Raw genomic sequence first — 18,954 nt, 5'->3', positions numbered from 1 at the left:
CAACCAAGAGCTTCAGTGCGATAGCTGCGATTGACGTCAAAGCCATGCTGAAGGAAATATGAAACAATTTCGGTAAGTCCTCTCGATGTAGCTTGTAACAAGGCCTTACAACAAAAGGGGTCAAGTGGATCGAGAGTGACTCCCCAAGATAGGATTTCTTGAAACAGATCCATTGAACCCCTATCGACAATTATTTCGACAAAGCGACGACCCCCCTGTTTTGCACAAGCATCCACGATTTGCTTGACCAGGCTCGCGTTGCCTGCCGCCTTGGCTGCGGCAAGCGTTTTTGGTAACAGATGATAGGTAATAGATTGTAAATCAATTAGCATAGCGCTCCTTGAACTTATGCTCTGTTTTAGATCCAGTTCGGACTACGGTCGTTGCGCGTCCCTTCTTAACTTCAGCAGAAGATTTACCACTCTCGAAGATCACCGTAAGCGCCCCCCGGGGTGTCGCTAAGCCTTGGTAGCTATTAGTCCGAGATCGCGAATTTCGAATCAAATTCATTGAGTGCCTCGTCGACTACACATCTTCATCCTCACTCGCTGTGGACACTCCGTAACCACAACACCAAAATACCCGGATGCAAACCATTTTAGTATGAATAGAGAGCTTGGATCTGCCAGCCTTCTAAACCTGTTTTTATTTCTACATATTATTGAGACTTGGTGGCAGGAAATGTTGTATTATGAGCTTTCACACACTTGTCTCTACTATTCGATAGTGTGGAAGGTAACCTTTAACAAAAAGACTATTCGGAAAAATACAGAGCAAGACCTGGTTTTGGCTCCGCGGTTTCATTGGGGTCTTTTCTTGGAGCTAAAGTTAATGGAACTTGTAGGCTCTAGTATTCGTTTATCTTTCCCTATGGCTCGTGCTCTCTGCTCGTCAATTTCTACTTGGCAACCTAATTAACAATACACCTGCTAATCCGCCAATTACTACCGTCACTACCTTCAATTTCATGCCCTACAAACTCTTTGTAATCCGCATGATAATAGGGAGTCTCTTCCGTGGAATTTTTCCGGCCCCGCGGACAATTATCCTGAACTTTTTGATGATACGGAGACTTATCAAACCCCAGCCGAAGAGCGTATTCAGCGTGGCCTGGGAACCTGGTTTGGTGATAGTGTTCAACCATAAAAGGTAACGCGAAGCGCCCGCTTTCAAGACGCACGGTATATGTCTGCGGCCGATAAGCGTCTTCCGTAAAAGGATATTTCTCGTTTTTGAATTCTTTTAGCGCTTTTCGCCAGCATTCTTGATCTGGGAGGCGTTCTGTGAGGGTGATTTCGAGACTCAGATATGCTATAGTTTGCGGGCTCATGTCTTGACGAATGCGGACTGTTTTCTCGAGAGCGTCGAGATTGAGAGTTTTCCATTCAAACTGCTTCGCGAATTTATAGTGCAGCTCTCCACCATCAAAGATCTAGAGTTGTGTTAGTGGTAGCCATGTTTTCAGCACCATGTCTTGAATACCCACAGCCAATCGATATACTTACTTCCCCTTCACCATTTTGAAAGAAACGAAGAAATGCTGTTCCACCATCATAAAACCAGCTATTGGCAGTAAGGATGAATAGGAGTGTTTGTGACTGGGTGGCTGCCATGCTGAGTGTTGCAAGACTGGCCTTTGCTGTTGGGTGGGGGGCGGGGGGGGGGGGCTGCTACACTCCATTAATAAACATGTGAAGCCATCCATTCTCTAATAGCATGCGCTATGAGTGCCTTGTTTGCGGCAAGAAACTAGACTCAAACTATTTTAGGACTTCAGGCGGTGCAAGGTCAGGCCCCGCCAGCTCAGCCCAAGACATTGGTTACTCTTAGGCTCCCATCCTTAAAAATCCCTTATAACCGGTCAGCCTCTCAGGTAAGCGGAGTCATAACAGGTAGGCGATTGGCAAGGCGAAATCCAGGGGGTGTCTGCGACAAGGCGCATTCGCTAGGCCAAGATCCAGCCATTGAGAATAAGCATTTTAGCCCAAGGATCAAAGCATAACGGGACAGTAAAATTTCGTCTTTAGGCAGGGATCTTCTCGAATGCGGGGGGCCGGGTTGCTCCTATAGTGCTCTGGGACTAGAAACCCACCTTCAACGCCCCTGGAAATGTTAGGATGTCATCTTTCCTACATCATCTTTCCCAAATTGGCAAGGCAAATAGAGTCTTTCCATGATCGCCTCCGGGCTGAGTATGCATAAAACGAGCAATCCCAAAGCCTCCGAAGTGTAGCCTTAGGTACACCTTTTTCAATAATTTTCTTAAATATAAATATCCTTACCAGATTTGGCCTTTTTTCATACATATTCTCTCAACTCTTCTCATAATATCTCCTGGGGTGTTTCCAGACGAAGAATTCCATTACCATCATTCAATATGCATGTCTTGAATACTCTGCTTTTTCCACTTTGTGTCGCCTCGGCTGCTACCACTAAGCAATGGTGGAACCTCACATTTGATTCCAACGATTCTTGCGAGGCGTCCCATCAGACAGCTACGTATTACAACTCCAAAGCTGAGCCAGAATGCCACAAGCTCCCTTCTGTCATGGGTTCGGTTCGTGGGTCTCCCATTTTTGGGCCTTTTAAAGTCGAGCTATCCTTCAACAATGACTGTCAAGACCCAGTAGTTTTCGATGGCCACGGCTGTTATTCTGTCAAGGATGACTACCCCCAAGATGGCATGCTGCCATTCAAATCATTTAGAGTGAGCCATAATATTTTCCCAAGTAGCCTTCTGGCATTGAAAAAAAAAATAAAGTGAGACTATGTTTAATACCAGTTGACTGACGCCTATATCTTTAATAGGTTCTTGATGCTTAATACATAGCCGACTAAGGAACGTTTGGCAGATGCAGACAAGCATTATCACTGGTTATTTTGATTCTATTTTCTATTTTTTATCTAGTCTCTCACTATATTTCCTAAGTTACAAGTATATATACGAATATATAGCTTTCTTTATTCTGCATGTCGCTTTGGTGAGGAGTCAGGGTAAATGAGACTGCCTACCTACTATTGGCCTAGTTACGACTTATACTGTATCTGCGTAATATTCTTAGAAGGTTACGAGTCGCGTTGGCAGGCCGTTGCTTCGTAGCGCGGTGAGTAGGATAGCATGTACTTTTATACAGGGAGTTGCTGGTGAGGGACTTCTGCACCTCAATTGGCCACGGTGACTTTCAACGGACAGCTCTGAATTTCAGGCCACGGGAGACGCGATTCCAGGAGGCCATCCGAAAACGCCCGTGGTCAGGAATGTCATGGCGAAGATTATTAGGACTCTTCATTCCCCGGCATCACTTAGCTAACCTGTTCAGACGCTACGTGACAAAACGGGATTCCTTCATTCAAGTATGGGCAGCCGTTGAGCCAGCCCTCGCATTTCACAACTGAGAATTTGCAAGAAACATCGAGCTCCTACGGCAATCCAAGGAAGACCGCCAGGCTGATGCAAAAATGTCTCGGTCCGTAAACGGTTCCGCTGAGTCATTTGGCCCTGATGTTGATGGCTTTGATTCCGCAAGTCTCGGTTCTGATGAAGAAAAAGACGATGAATTCTTCACTCACAGGATGACAATTTTAATCCGGAAACATTGATCGCAGCCTACCACTCCATCAGCAAAGCATAACATCGAGAGACTCTAGTCACGGGACGGCGGATCCCTGCCTCGCTCCGTATGATAACCCAGACTCGAAGCTTCACACTACAAAACCTTCAGCTACAGAATCTGGTGCAGATGCAGTTACTACAACTAGCAGGCACGCCAAACACCTAGTCGCCGACGTTCTACCAGCCTCGGATCACATTCGAGTTCTGGCCTCACTGTGCGTATTGGACGGTGCAACGGCGACAATTTCCCCTGCGCCTAGCTTCTGCCACCACCTTCAACAGCTACCAAGGGCTCACCCTTGACCACGTTGTTTTAGATCTCACCATCCCTGTCTTCGCCTATGGCCAACTCTACAATAGCTTATCCCGCATCCGCTCTGCCGTAGACATCCACGTTCTCCGAGATCCAAATGAAGTTGATCAAGACACCATTAATGTACTTTACCCCGAATTTCTACTGCCTCTCTGACTGTAAATTGGTGCGAGATTCGACTTGATACATCTTGGCGTTTCACATATATATTTCCTATTATCGGTGCGCGCCAGGCGCTGTACGTCTGTGGCATATTGTCTGCAATGACATCGCGTATATCCTTGATCTTTACAAGCAACAATCAGGAGCAGGCGAAAGAACGCACTCCGAGGCTTGCAGAAAGACGAACGCGGGACGGGCGCGGCGAAACATAGAGCAGGCAGAAAGTCAGGGAACAATACCATATAATAGACATCGACGGTGTCCCTTGGTTCTCTTTCTCTTTCTCCTCTTCCCAGTCAGTTACCTGTCTCCTACAATACGCACCGCACCCCCTCTTTCGCTGTGGGATAAAGATATCCCAAATTCGGATATGTGTATGAGCGCAGGTTCACACGACCAAGCACGTGCGGGATCTGTGGCAGATCGCCAGCTTTTGGTATAGACTCGTCGGTGGCCAAATGGATATCAAGTGATATAGATAATGCAGATAATGCAGATGCTGTGACGATTAAGCCATCAGGACCCGAAATGGTTGACACTACATGCATGGGCCCGAAGGGAAACACAATATAACCAAATTTGGATAGGAAGAGGTTTACCCTGAATATTTACCCTGAAACCCCTGACTAGATAGGTTCCTCTTTCTTTTTCCCTCGTCTTGATGATTTCGTTGAAATGCACAATTTGATCCGATCTCTATACTGGCACGCAGTGGATGTTGCAGATGGTGCAGATATTGATGGTGATGATGTTGAGGATGATGCACCCACCGTAGCGAAAGCCTGACAAGAAAACACAACTTGTTCGTTAGCGGTGAGTTTGTAGATATGCTTAGAGTCCCTGTCGTCGAAGAATCTCTGGTTCGTTGGGTCCTCTAACGTGTAGTGAAATGCGGACACTGGATTCTTGCCAGTGGTAAACCTTGATCATATAATTCCGCGCCTTGGACATAATATGGAAATGTGCTCCGAGAATAGCGGACATATTTCAGAGAAATAGTTATGCCATCCAGCTTCATACAGTACATTCCTTGTATTTGGGCTATGCAGGAGGGGCGGCCGGCCCTTTTAATGTGGGCCTTGTCGAAGTCTGACTAGTATAATATATGTGCTCGGCTAATTGCTAGATCGCGAGCCAAATATAGGATTTAGTTCTTGATACCTCCGTCCTATTTCTAATTTTAGTAATGAACGGCCCCCAGGTTGTAATTCTGAACTAACATTATGACGCCAGCATTCACGACGGAACGCCAACTCAACTTGCGCAGGCGGTGGCTATGCTATTTAGAAAGGTCTGATCGCGCCCCAGTCTGATAAAATGGATCTTTTCTTTGAGGAACCACACGCGACATTATGCATTAGATCTATAATATTTTGATTCTCTTATAAAACTGGTGGCCCTTTCAAACCAATGCAGATGCTCCAACCTTATCCATAATGTGCTTCCGCTCGTCTTCTTTTGTACAAGAGAGATATCCTCCGTGCCGCCCAAAGAAACGCCAAGATTATAACAGTTATATTCGCGACTTTCAAATGTCCCAGGAATGCCATTCATCATACACGAAGCGTGAAAAAAGTCCTTCCGGCCGAGGCACTACTTATACTAATCCCGTCTGCTCCCTTGGTGGTGCTGCCGCCAGCGGATGTGCGGGTGCCGGTGGTGGTGGATGCTAGAGGGGTATCGAAATGATACAAGTATTATCTGTTTGTTTTGCATATGTTCTGGACACTCTGTGGGAATGAAGACGTCATCTTATGTTCTTATTTCCAAGCGCGTCATGACACCTAGGCTAGAGTTGCTCAATGCAACCACTGTCATTTCCACCGCCCTATTTTCACACCCTTACCTCGGATTCGGAGAGAATCAATAAAACTCACATATTTCTATCCCATAATCAAATGGGATCTGAAAATTGCAGCTCGAGTGAATTTCTCAGAAAAAGGCGAATACGATATAACAGGTAAGAAGCAATTCCACTACAGCGTCCGCCCTATCATACTTTGGCTTATGCCTCGCCTTCTTTGGAATTAGCATCTACTGTTCTTCTCCCGTGCTATAATGCCATCATACATCTTGGCTGCTTGCACTGCCATTGGTGGGCTATCTAGTGGAATGTGCTTATTATGTCCCCCGATAAGAAACTCCTTCTCTTATCATCCCAATTCGGCGTTATTTGTTCCTATCATCAAATCGGTTCTCCCCTATGCGTCCATGTCGTCACACTGCGGCCACGTTCAAGGACGCGAAGGTACCATATACCTAGGTGCTATTATTTCTAAGCAATCTTTGTGCATGATATAAGAAAGCGGAGGGTCTTCTTTGTACTACCGGCTTACTCTGCTATTCGCGAATATAGGGTCATATAAAATTCTTCGATAATCCTTTAGCTGTATCTCGTCAAAAACGAGGTCCGGGTTCTCTAAGCTTGTGAAAATCCAGGACTTATTCCCGACGAAGTCTTTGCCTTTATAGCGAGTCTACCCTTATCTAAGCGTCTAATTACTATAGAATATCTTTTCGTCGAGGGCCGACCGAGGCGTAGCTAATAGTATATCTAGCTTAAATTGTGTCTAGTACTTCTTCTAAGCGTCTTAGTCGTGCTCTAGGATAATACGATTAGTATTTCGTCACATCTTCTCTCCCGCGTATTATAAGACTCTTTTACATTACGGCACAACTTCGCTGGTGGCTCTACACCACATCGTCCATCACGCTGCCAATGAAACCAACGATCTTTTCCAAAGACTATCGAACCGTGGTCCACGGCCGCCATTTTGAACGTCTAATCCAAAAAGCTACACCGTTGGCCGGATTTGCGCCATCACCGCAATGTTGCCGCTCAAGCCTTCCTCGATGAACACTGTTGCATGAAGGCCCAGGCTTACTTACCGTCTCATAACAAAAATGATTACACTCTAGGTAGAATAGGAAGACATAATGTGATAATTTCAGTTCTACCTCTAGGTTCATATGGCACCTCCTCCGTACTCAAAGGCCAAGGATGCTACGGAAAACCCCCTAATACGTACAGTGGTGTTCCATAAGTTTGCAACACCCGAAAAAGTTCAAACCCACCTCATCAGCTATACTTTGAAAGACAAGTTAAAACACAGATGCCGGGAATATCTAGAAAGAGGGTTCAAAAGACATTCAGAAAGATCTGTTAAAAACTTAAAATCAAGGTATATTTTGACGGCCTGTTTTCTTGGTCCCTGGTTTCAGACTTTTGAACCACCACTGTACTAGTTCGAATTTGTAATAAGTTTAGAAAAACAATTGAAGAGTGTGGGTGGTTGCACCAGCTTCGGGACGTACTGTACGCTACCCCCACTCTCCTTGGTCAAATTTCAATTTATCATTTTGTCTCTAATATCTCCCCTAATAACCCCCTTGCACATCAAGGTCCGCTCTGGGTATGCTTCAAGGCTGCAGTCATTCGTTCCGCGTGCTTCTCCAAGCCCCACCCCCCTAAGATGATGATTAAGAAAGCAATGGGGGGCAATAAGACCACTAGGCCAAGCTAGCGACCCTCATTCATTTGGCAAGGATTCCTCCCAATTCCACATGAACACCAACCGTTTCCGCACTCATGTCAATTCTGTTTCTTCCCAATGAGCTTCTCCTGCTCATCGCATCTCATCTTGAACGCAGAGACATGAATGCGCTTCTTCAGACACATTCATCACTCTATCATGTGCTTGTTGGCTGCCTCTATCAGGGAAACGTGACAGACCACGGACCCTCCGCAGTAGCGTGGGCGGCAAAAGTCGGCTCTATCGGCACACTCGAACGGTTTCTGGGTGCAGGAGTGGACCTTCACTGGAAATCATGGTATCGAGCTCGTATGAGTAGAGTTCTTCCGAGAAGCAGACAGTACCGGATTAGATCGATGTTGGTAGACACAAAGCGTGACCACCCTATCTGCTATGCAGCTGCTAATGGACACGGAGAGTTCGTGCGGAAGCTCATTGAAAAGGATGTTGATATCAACTTTAAAGATGCTGACGGACGAAGCCCTCTCGCCCTGGCAGCCCGTCATGGCCATTTCGCCCTGGTGCAAATGCTTATTTCTCTCGGCGCAAACCAACTTGCTTATGATAGATTTCATCAACGACCAGTTTCAAGCGCTGCTTCTCAAGGTCATATTATCGCCGATTATCTTCTCCAGGAGCTGGCCAACTATTCTCCAATGAAGCTGGATCATACCATCAAAGTTGACATTCAGTGGATGCTTCTGTATGCGGCAAAAGAAGGAAACGAAAAACGCGTCCGCGCTTTTCTGTCAAAGGGCGCTGATATCAACTTCAGACCAAAGGGAGAACGATGTACACCGCTGTGTGGCGCACTGTTCTCGGCGCCCAGGCCATTGAGAATTGTTAAGTTTTTACTAGCTCGAGGCGCAGATCCAAACATTTCCGCACCTCATCAAGAGAAACGACCGGCATGGAAACTGCCTCCAAATACACCACTTCGGCTCGCTATGCTCCGCGAGGAGAGTTTAGACCTAACCAAGGTCTTGTTGAAGTCGGGAGCAGATGCCAGACAGTCTAGTTTGGCTTTGTTCGAAGCGGTCACACTTAAAAAAGCTGCAGAGTTCCGGCTCCTACTGGCTCATAATGCTGATATTCACGTACGTCTGCGACGCAAGTCCCTTGCTAAGTTGACTCTGGAAAGTGATTGTCAGAGTATCAGAGAACTTGGTCTGGAGTGGGATATTGATGCTCCAACACGGGAGCTCGCTCTGCGTAGGGTCCGTGGTAATCCAGGTGGAGGTAGCCGACGCCTTCGCAGGCGTAGAGGCCAATCTGCGCCGGATGAGACCGTTTCGGCAGAGAGCAATAGAGCTCTCTAGCCTGTCACCTGTCATGATTGTTCAAAAAATGACCTTCCTAGAGACATACTGGAACACATAATTGAGCAGGACCAGGCAGGCTCCTTGTGCGAATTGTGTAACTCGGACTAAGTTACAGCGAGTGATGGAGCATTTAGGCTGATGGCAGGTCTGGCTGGCCGGCGAGGATCCAAGCGCACTATAGCGTGACGGGCGATACATATCGGCTGATAGTTACCTGCCGAGCGCGCTAGGGTCCTTTCATTGCTTATGTTTTGTTGTCTCTGTATCCTGGCTCAAATTATTGCATCCTTAGAGAATCTCGTAGACCCTGGAGTACATAATTCCACCAATCGTTTTGCAACCCCGCAACCGCCGAAATGAAAGTCCATCCACACGAAGCTCTTCCCCAGGAATTGTCCCCGCAATGTGGAGAAGGCTTGCCTCATTTGGTCCGGCAATTTGGAGATCGCATTTTCAATGATGCAGGAAGGACCCCCAGAAATTACTACATATAAAGCTCAATCCTTGTCGGAGGGTCACAGGAAAAGCTCATTCAGCCATTGAAGTTCAGTTCAAAATGTTGCTTCCCAGCACAGTTGCCTTTGCTCTATTATCCGGTCTCGCACTGGGATCTTCCAGTAGACCTCGCCGATGCGTTATTCCGGCTTCAAACACCACCTCTGATGACTCTGCAACCGTCAATGGAGTCTTCGCCAAGTGCGCTACGGACTCTGTGATTGTCTTCCAGGAAGGCGTTGACTACAACATCTTCAAACCCATCAGTGCAACAAATCTCAGCAACGTTGAAATCCAAATGAAAGGAAATCTCCATTTGCCGCAGAGTATCACCGAGATCCAGCGCATTGTCAACGGTACGAGCGGGACTCTTTACTCAAATGGCCAGTATTGGTTCACCTTTTCTGGTCCTCATATTGACTACGTCGGCTCATCCAACGTCAACAATGGATGGATCAATTCCTATGGCCAAGCCTGGTGGGATGCTAATCCCGTCAATGGCACTGGAATTGCCTCGCGGCCTCATCTGATGAGTTTCAAAACAACCGATGGAACTTTGAAGTATTTCAAGTCGCGGAAGCCCATCGCCTGGAATGTGCAACTGAAGGGTGACCACATCGATGTTAGCCACGCTTTCATTGATGCCGAGTCTACCGGGTCGTTCCCCTTCAACACTGACGGATTTGATGTAACTGGCACAAACATTCGAATTACCGACAGTGTGATTTATAATGGTGATGATGCCATTGCTGTGCAAGATGGCTCTCACAATGTGGTCTTCGAGCACAACACCATTGGCTACCAGAGTCACGGTATGAGCATTGGGTCCTTGGGCCAGGATCAATCGGCTTTTGCCAATGTTTCCAACATCCGCTTCGAAGATGTCACAGTAATTGATGCTGTCTATGCTGCCCGATTCAAGTCTTGGATCGGTGGCCAGGGACTCGTCAAGAATGTTAGCTGGAAGAACATTCGCGTCTATAATGTTACTTTCCCCATCTTCGTGACGCAGAGCTACTTCAACCAGGGCTCGTCGCAGACTCAGCTCGGCAACGGTGTGACCACAGGACGAGTCAACAATGCATCTGTTGAAATGGAAAACTTCACCTGGTCGGACTTTACGGGCTCGGTCAATACCTATCGACCTGGTGATGGATCTTGTGCGTCGGATCCTTGCTGGTATAATGTTGGACTTCCCAACCTGAAGCATACCGAGGCAGTCATCATTGAGTGCAATACCAACACTTCCTGCAAGAACTTCGAATTGAGCAACATTCAAGTCATCCCACAGAGTATGGTTGAGCCGACGGTGATCTGCATCGAGGCCACTGCCGCGCTGAACCCGCATCTCGGATTTGACTGCAAGAATGGCACCTTCGTTCCTTCATGATTTGATGGATGAAAATGATGCAGTGGGTTCCTTCCAATTGCTGGGTGTTTTCTGTTGTTATTTCCCTCATTACGGGCGTTATGTTACGAAGAGCAAGTACTGCAGATGGCAGGAGCAATAGACCATGTAAACAATCAACAATCAACAACCCTCTTCTTCTCCTTTTCCTCTCTTCTCTTCTCTTCCTCTCTCCATCCCCATCTGCTTTCATCTTCCCAGCTTCAAAGCTCGATTATCGTTCATTCTGAAAGCAAAAGTACGCTCTTTATCACAGCAGCCTTTTTCCACACTCCTCCACTCTCTTTCATCTCCTGTACTATCGTGTTTTGGCTATCACTATGTTCCAAGCACCTTTTTCTCTTTCATACTCCCACATTCAGCCGCGTCCTCGGTTCTGTATCTTTCGGCCTGGTGGTATCCCTGCTCCATTGATTCCCATCGATGAATTGCCCTCGTGGTTGCATATTGGCAACTTTGGCCGTGACTCAACCGCGGCTCTACAACCGGTCTCTCTCAGCTTCATCCCACGCGAGGGCGAGTACGATGTGATCTGCCATCATTGTTCCAGCAGCGTGGATTCCTTGCATCAAAGCACCTCCGAGCGGAACTCGGACTCGCAGTCTCCACAGTCAGCCGCAAGCCAGACCAGAAGCTGCCCTGGCGCTTTCTTTGCTCCGGCTGCAGACTGTGATGTTCAAGCTGTGGTCCAGCCGATCAACATCATGGGCCAACTTCCTGTCCAAGCAGCAGTTCAAAGTCCATTTCTTGGGATGTATATGCTTCAGATGCCCGCCATCTCCTCCAATGTGATGCCGTCAGTCATGCGAACACCCGCGGCCATGGAAAAGGCCCGAGACATTGCAAGCACCTGTTCCCACATCGGGTCTGATCTGTTCGAGAAGAGTTTCCCTCAAGGAGAACATCAATCATCTGGATCAGATGCAGATTCGGAGAGATCAGTTCCACCATCTGAGAAAACGACCATCCCAGCGCCGGCCAAAAGGGTTGATAGCCCCGATCCCCGAGTGGACCATGTCTCCAGCCCCAACTCTCGGATCGGCTTTGATGCTGCCGCTGAGATGGAATCGCGTATTCAGGAACCTTCACCAATGGAGGGTTCTCAGGATGCAATGACCGTGCTCAACGAGAGCATCGCTTCCACCAGATCACTCACCGCGGCTGTTCTGCGACTCGGGCAGCTGATGGCTGAAGGCAAAATTCGTCGACCATCCAACTTTGATCCTGGACAGCTCCATCGCACTGGCTTCAAGTCAGATTCCAAAACGCGTCCACGGGCACCAAGTGTGCATGCTCCCTCAAAGCGTGTTCGGGTTCGTCATCGCCGTCGTCGTGCTGACAAGGCTGCCAAGTCTAAGCCTGCACCTAAGACAAACGAGGAGCCCAAGCCTGAACAGCCAAACTCTGCCACCAAGAGACGGGAACGTCGTGAGAAATTGAATCGAGGCAAGAAGGATACGGGTAGTCCAAGTCGCTTTGCCCACATGACAGCCATGCAGAATGGGCATGAGGCCCCACATCGCTGAGGTGCGACATGGAACGGACTTTTGTGTTGATGAGAAAAGATTGGAACATGTTTTGCGAAGCTCATTTGCCCTCCTTTGGTTTGTCATTGACAGCTTCAATGCCTTGTTGGATGTCTTTTTTCTTGGCTTTGTCACTTTGTGCAGCGCGTCGCTCATTTTGGTCTATGTTGCAAGTCTCAGCATCCTTGTGCTTGGTCTTGTGTTTATCATTGCATATATTTCTGTCGCCTTTTTTTTGTTGACTCGCGAGTCGTGCGTTGCCTTGCTCAGTCATACAATGATCGCTGTACATATACCTTGCATTTGTTGGGGTTAATCGTAACCCTGTCATTCCTTCAGATGTTCTTCGCTGCTCTCGCGTTTGTTACACTTCTTGGGTGTTGTCACTGCTGTTGATTTTTTTCAGTCTCTGCGCACCAGCCCTTCCCTGCGCTGCCTGGCAGGCATTGCTTTGTTGCGGCGTTCACGTTTTGCCCTGTATATAGTGATGTCGCTGCTTTCCCATTAGGTAGTTTAGGTAGATTAGTCTCGGCTGCACCAAGTGGCATTTGCCAATTTTACCCTCCTTCAATCAGCACATCAGTCTCTTGTGAAATCAAGATCCCAATTTTGCAAGTATGAGTCCTCAACTTTGGATGTCATCCCAGGACGAGTATTTCCCGGCCAATGCCAAAAGGGGAACCTGCCGCTTCCCCCGCACTCTTATCTCTCGGCAATTTGACCGACGAAGGTAAGACTCCATCATACAATCCGCAGCCTCATGGCGGGCGTCAAGAAGCCCCGAGGCATTCGCCATGATCGACACTGTGAGCAATGTCGGGCTAATGGTATCAAGTGTGATCTGAATCGCCCTCGCTGTCAACCATGTGCACAAAGTGGAGCGGCGTGCCAATACCCGCAGAGAGTCATCTGGATGGGAAGCAGAGAAAAGAAGCAAACAACCGCAAAGAAATCCCCATCATCGAGTTCCCCTGTGTCGCAGGATCAAGACCTTTCGCCACAGGAACCTCAACAACTTCGAGTACAATCCAACAAGCACATACCCATTAACCTCAACGGCTTCATCGATCTTCTCTCTGACTTCTACCAAGAGATCCAGTCCAGCAAGCAAGAGCTTCCAGACGAAACTATTCAACTTATATCGCAGACTTTGAGTTATGCACGCCTGCGCCTCCAAGGTGCGAATGACGATGATGCTATTCAATCGCATCTAGTTGCTTTGACCAATCTCAGCAGGGTCATTGACTCCGCTCATCCCATCGCATTGTTCGGGATCGGCACATTCGCCATGTTTGAAGTGTGCTGTGGGTCCTTTGGTAACTGGCAGCGCCATCTACATGGCGCACGCTCACTGCTCGACCTTCATTGTTCGAATAGGGCCGAGCTGGATAGCCTGACGGGGCGAATACCAGGACTAGCAGACGTGCTCGCCTACCTGGTTTGGTTCGATGTTACAGGCACCTTGAATCGAGGCGACAACGAATTGATCTTTGACAACTGGCATCGCGAGATCTTGACTCTGGACTTTCTGGATTGGGTGGGCTGTCCACCCGATACATTCGAGCTATTCGTATACCTAGCCAAAGGCGAGCACGACGTCGATCCCCTCGACCTCAGCGCCCGCGCGATGCAACAGGTTCTACGTATGAATGCAAATGCCTCCACAGATCCGAGTCTCGCAGACGTCGCGTACCGAGGTTCGGCCGCAATGGTTTCTTTCGCTCGCGCAGCAGAAAGCAGCTTATCACCGAGCGCCGCGATACATGCAGACGTAATATCGTCCCTGGTGGACAAAGTCTGCGATGCGATATCCAGAATGCCTACTTCATCCCGATTCTACGTGCACCTGGCCACGTCTGCGTATCTGACGGGGATGCACGCCAGTACCGGTGATCAGTGCGATGTGGTGCGGGGTTATTGGCGGAATTGCCAGTTGTGCGACTTTCCGAGATATCCGGATGGTCAGGAACAGTGCGAGCGGAGATGGAGGGATAAAGGGATTATCTAGCAACTGATAATGACTTATCACTTAGTTCAGTTGTTGTATTTAGAAATGGCGTTCGACTCAATAATCACTAGGTTGATGGCATCTCCGCATGTTGGGCTGTGTTAGCGTGCATTTGATTCCTTGCCCAATGCGGAAGGTAATCTACCACTTCTCCGCATCGCTTATCTATACAGGACCAACTCCCAACATAAATATCCCATTACCCCGGCTTGATTCTATCCTACTTTTCATATCATTCATAGCGATTTTGCATGCATCATGACAACCACAATCACAACCCCATCCTACCAAGAACGCGCCGCCGAAAAGCGCGCCAACCAACTCGCCCTCATCCCACCCGAGTGGCGACTCTCCCCAGTTCCCTCCGTAGAATCGCACCCCGACGCTCTAGCATATGTTCGGCGCACACTCACACCAGCAGAGCTCACACTCACGGAAGAAACGGATATCACAGTTCTTCTGCGAAAATTGTCTTCCGCAGAACTGTCATCGCTAGAGTTGACGAGGGCGTTTGCGAAGCGCGCTGCACTGGCTCACCAGCTGACGATATGTTGTACGGAGATTTTCTTTGAAGAGGCTTTTGCGACGGCGAGACAGATGGATGAGTATCTTGCGAAGACGGGGACGATTATTGGGCCTTTGCATGGGTTGCCTGTCTCCATTAAGGATTTGTTTTCGGTGAAGGGTGTTGATACGTCGATTGGTAGGATACTATTCTTCAATTCGCCCCTCTCATGCAGTGTCACTATACTAATATTTGTCTACAGGATGGGTCGGATTAACCAACAATCCTGCGCCTGCAGATAAATCCGTGGCCCGAACACTGCGCCGTCTCGGAGCGGTGCTATATGTAAAGACCAATCTCCCCCAGTCAATGATGATGTCCGACTCGTACAACCACGTCTTCGGGCAATGCGTCAACCCATTGAATCGAAATTTGATTTCTGGCGGTAGTTCCGGCGGCGAGTCCTCGCTTGTTGCAGCGAGAGGAAGTGCGCTTGGTATTGGGACCGATATAGGTGGTTCGATTCGTATCCCGGCGAGTTTGTGTGGACTTTATGGACTGTCGCCTACGCCGGGACGGCATCCGTATGAGCGCGGGAGGTTAGTAGCTACCTCAACAAAGTAATCACATCTTGAAAGATGCTAATTTGGTACAGTCCCAGTCAAGACATTGTCCGCTCGGTCGCAGGTCCGATGAGTTGTAGTCTGGCGACGATTGAGCGGTATATGGAGGCTTTGCCCTGTGCAGCGCCTTGGGAACTTGATCAACATACCGCTCCAGTGCCGTGGCGGCGAAGCATGGCTTCGCTTAAAGCGAAGAGGCTAAGGATAGGATTCTTGGTTGATGACGGCGTGGTCAAGGTTCAACCCCCGATCGCAAGGGCAGTTCGTGAAGCTGTTGCTGCACTAAAGGCAGCTGGTCATGAAGGTATGTCCATCGCATCATTTTCATTATAGTATTATCTGACGGGGGGATGCAGTGTTCGAATGGGATGCCTCATCACATGGGTATGCGTACCAACTTTGGGAAAAGGCCATCCTCTCCGACGGCGGCGAGGGCTGTCGCAAGAAGATTGAGATGACCGGGGAACCTTTGATTGAGGGTATGCTAGTCGGAACTGAGAAGAATATTCTGACTACATCCGAGACTCATCAAGTACAGTCACCTCCTCATCATACCCAGCTCTCGAGATGTGCGCGCGTGCTAACTACCACCAGCTCAACGCCGACAAATATCTCTATGAGAGTGAATATCTCGACCGCTGGAATACATCCGGCGTAGACGCCCTTATCATGCCCAACACTCCCTGGGTCGGATACAAGCCATGGACATGGGTAAGATCCAGCGCTTATGTGGGATATACTAGTATCTGGAACCTGTTGGGGTATGCCGCTTTGGCAGTTCCTGCTACAAGTGTATCCAGGGAGAAGGATCTGCCTGATCAGGAGTGGTTGGATCATGTCCCGCGTAATGCGGGTGATAGGTTTAATAAAGAGCAGTGTGAGTCTCCCAGCGGACACTTGTTGAGATACGTATGTTAATTTGGTACGGTAATAGATGATCTCGATCTTGTTGATGGCATGCCTGTGGGATTACAGGTTGTGGGTGGGCGTTTTGGAGAGGAGAAATGCGTTTCTGTAGCGAAGGCGATTGAGCAGGCTGTGCGGTGGAGGGATGCTGCTCGGTCGAATCTTTGAGAGTCATCTCATGACGTTTCATCCTGAACATGGCGACTCCTATTTACTGCATCCATGGTGCCTGGCTTACATAGATTATGACTCCAGTCCAAGTGTTCAACCATGGCTTCGTGTTCGTGAATTCCATGTACATGCATCCCCATCTCACCCAATGCACAGCTAATATATACAAATTATATCAGTAAAACCCCATATCCCCCTTTCAAATAGGAGCATTCATCCGTTCCTTATAATCCGGAAACTCCCAATCCCCCAAATCCCACTCAGTACTCGTATTCCCGACCCCATTCACCCCAGACCCCTTGGTAGCAACAGACCCCCTCCTAACACCCATCTCCATCTCAAAATCGCGATCTAGCGGCCTAGACCCATCAAATCCACCCCCCAAACCCCCCGGCTCGACCGTATCAGAAACCATCCTCAGCTCCCTCACAACGCGAATCCCATCTTCACCCTCGCCCTCGCGATGCGTCTCGTCCTCGTTAGTGTTCGTCCTGGATATACTAGTCGTGTACAGGCCGGGGCCGGAGACGAAGAAGTCGTTGTAGAAGATTCCTCCGTCGGGCGAGGTAGGGTCGTAAATGGAGTGTTTGCGGGAGGAGGTGAAATTGGTGGCGATTGTGGAGTGGGTTTTTGTTGCTGGGGAGGAGTTGAGACGTTGTGGGCGGAAGCAGAAGGAGAAGATGCGGGATATAAGGGGGTGGAGGGGGGCCAGGCAGGCGCAGATTATGGAGACGTTGGCTTCGAGGCAGGACCAGACTGCTGCTGCGGAGTTTCTTTCTGAACAGATTCTGTTAGTGGATAGTACTTAGGGAATGGAATTGATAGATGGATGTGTAACTCACTGGTAAAGTCGCGGCTTTCAATCATTTCGGTCAGCTCATAGAGTCGTGCTGAACTAGTTGCAATCACACTAGCACAGGTCAGTATATGAAACAAATCTCTACCGTGAGAATGAAAGGCTTACAAGATACCGACACCAAAAACCAGCATAGTCCCCACCTTCTGCCGCCGGGGCAAATGCAACTTCGACAGCAAAGGCATAGGTAATACCAAAATAACCACGTCTGTAATGATCTGCATAGCCGCATTGGCATACCATACCGGTCCTTCGGGCAGACAATGTCTCGAGACCCGGTCCAGTTTCCAAAAGTCGGAGACGGGAATGCAAAAGAGAAATCCACTGAAGACCATCCACAGTCCCGCAATGATGAGGAAGGCCATCGTGGTGTAGGTGTATATCAAGAACTTTCTGGATCGGAAGATGCGTATGAAGAGGACTAGGATGGATAGTTTGGCGAGGACGAGGGAGAGGTTGTAGAATGGGATGGAGAGCCAGAGGTACTATGGAGAGGTGGAAGGTCAGGACTTGGTAGTTGCTTGAGCGTGGATAAAGATGAACATACATGCAATTGACCCTGGATGACCTCGTCAGAGAGATATTTCTTGTGTTTCCCGAGACCATAATGACGCTCTACATTGTACCTTGTTAGCTTGTTGCTGATCAATCAGGGAGCTGGGGTTGGCTTACCGAGAAGTATAAAGGCATAGAGGGCGATGGAGCATATCTAGATCAAACACTTAGCACCATATCTACAACAGAACAGGGAAGATAGTGACGGTGTCTCTCTTGCTGAGAGAACATGCAGACATACCAATGCAAAAAAGATGAGCAAGTCATCATATCCTGGGCTCTTCACGATCCTGAACCTCGTCCACAGACGGACCGTCACGAACAAGGTGGCCAAAATCGTGAAGATGGTGGTAATTGGGAGAACCCGCATATTCAGAGCGATTTATCTGCGAAGTTACCGAGTCCATCGAAGAATATACCGAACGTTCAAGTCGAAATGCTTTTGAGAGGCATGCATGAGAGTCAAGTCGGGTTAGTCGGGCGGGTGAAGAAGTAGGCGTATTCACCATCCCTTCGTGATCCAAGCGACGCCAACCGAATAAACGAGTGAACGAGTATGACAATCCAATCCACTTGGCTGAGAGTAGACGACCATATGTACCATCAGATCTCTGGATCAAGCAATCCCATCACAGGATACAGTGGCAAAAGCGATATCTCGAGAATTTCCGAAGCAGATCCGTCGTGGTAGTTCTCATAAAGAGATAAAGATTCTTTTAACACTCTTATCAGAGAACTTAATAAGTCCCCAATCCCGTGGTCGCACTGCTCTTCCCAAAGTACCGGTGATCTCACGGTCGTGTGGTCTGGTTGGTCCAACCAGGCTGAAATGCAGGCTCCAAACGCCTACAACCCCCGTTGGATCCGCCGCATTAGGAATGTCAGAAGGAAAGATGGCGTCAAAGAGTCGGAACCGGATCAACCTAGCCACAGCGTATCTGGACACGCCAATGAAAGT

At 48.5% G+C, this 18,954-nt stretch overlaps 7 protein-coding genes across 7 annotated transcripts; 5 read left to right on the top strand and 2 right to left on the bottom strand.

The window, feature by feature from the left end:
* Positions 1–1,100: 1,100 nt before the first annotated feature.
* N7458_001330 (uncharacterized protein) lies at positions 1,101–1,613 on the bottom strand (the record flags this gene model as incomplete). Its single annotated transcript, XM_056904713.1, has 3 exons — positions 1,101–1,118; positions 1,181–1,432; positions 1,506–1,613. 3 exons carry the CDS (start codon positions 1,611–1,613, stop codon positions 1,101–1,103), a joined length of 378 nt encoding a protein of 125 aa, XP_056768820.1.
* Positions 1,614–7,677: 6,064 nt separating this feature from the next.
* On the top strand, positions 7,678–8,940 carry N7458_001329 (ankyrin repeat domain-containing protein; the record flags this gene model as incomplete). Its single annotated transcript, XM_056904712.1, has 1 exon — positions 7,678–8,940. The coding sequence occupies one exon, from the start codon at positions 7,678–7,680 to the stop codon at positions 8,938–8,940; it is 1,263 nt and encodes a 420-aa protein (XP_056768819.1).
* A 559-nt stretch (positions 8,941–9,499) lies between these two features.
* On the top strand, positions 9,500–10,828 carry pgxC (putative extracellular exo-polygalacturonase; the record flags this gene model as incomplete). The annotated part of the gene is made up of 1 exon (XM_056904711.1): positions 9,500–10,828. One exon carries the CDS (start codon positions 9,500–9,502, stop codon positions 10,826–10,828), a length of 1,329 nt encoding a protein of 442 aa, XP_056768818.1.
* Positions 10,829–11,166: 338 nt separating this feature from the next.
* N7458_001327 (uncharacterized protein) lies at positions 11,167–12,372 on the top strand (the record flags this gene model as incomplete). Its single annotated transcript, XM_056904710.1, has 1 exon — positions 11,167–12,372. One exon carries the CDS (start codon positions 11,167–11,169, stop codon positions 12,370–12,372), a length of 1,206 nt encoding a protein of 401 aa, XP_056768817.1.
* A 760-nt stretch (positions 12,373–13,132) lies between these two features.
* N7458_001326 (Zn(II)2Cys6 transcription factor) lies at positions 13,133–14,380 on the top strand (the record flags this gene model as incomplete). The annotated part of the gene is made up of 1 exon (XM_056904709.1): positions 13,133–14,380. One exon carries the CDS (start codon positions 13,133–13,135, stop codon positions 14,378–14,380), a length of 1,248 nt encoding a protein of 415 aa, XP_056768816.1.
* Positions 14,381–14,638: 258 nt separating this feature from the next.
* N7458_001325 (uncharacterized protein) lies at positions 14,639–16,582 on the top strand (the record flags this gene model as incomplete). Its single annotated transcript, XM_056904708.1, has 6 exons — positions 14,639–15,083; positions 15,148–15,484; positions 15,541–15,812; positions 15,865–16,040; positions 16,103–16,385; positions 16,443–16,582. The coding sequence occupies 6 exons, from the start codon at positions 14,639–14,641 to the stop codon at positions 16,580–16,582; spliced, it is 1,653 nt and encodes a 550-aa protein (XP_056768815.1).
* Positions 16,583–16,784: 202 nt separating this feature from the next.
* On the bottom strand, positions 16,785–18,366 carry N7458_001324 (uncharacterized protein; the record flags this gene model as incomplete). Its single annotated transcript, XM_056904707.1, has 6 exons — positions 16,785–17,362; positions 17,428–17,495; positions 17,550–17,926; positions 17,989–18,056; positions 18,114–18,150; positions 18,238–18,366. 6 exons carry the CDS (start codon positions 18,364–18,366, stop codon positions 16,785–16,787), a joined length of 1,257 nt encoding a protein of 418 aa, XP_056768814.1.
* Between the last annotated feature and the right edge of the window lie 588 nt (positions 18,367–18,954).

Source organism: Penicillium daleae (assembly GCF_028827525.1).
Source record: "Penicillium daleae strain IBT 16125 chromosome Unknown utg000002l_segment0_segment0, whole genome shotgun sequence".
Lineage (NCBI taxonomy): Eukaryota > Fungi > Ascomycota > Eurotiomycetes > Eurotiales > Aspergillaceae > Penicillium > Penicillium daleae.
The sequence above is the reverse complement of the archived record's forward strand: the minus strand, read 5'-3'. Positions and strand labels throughout refer to the sequence as shown.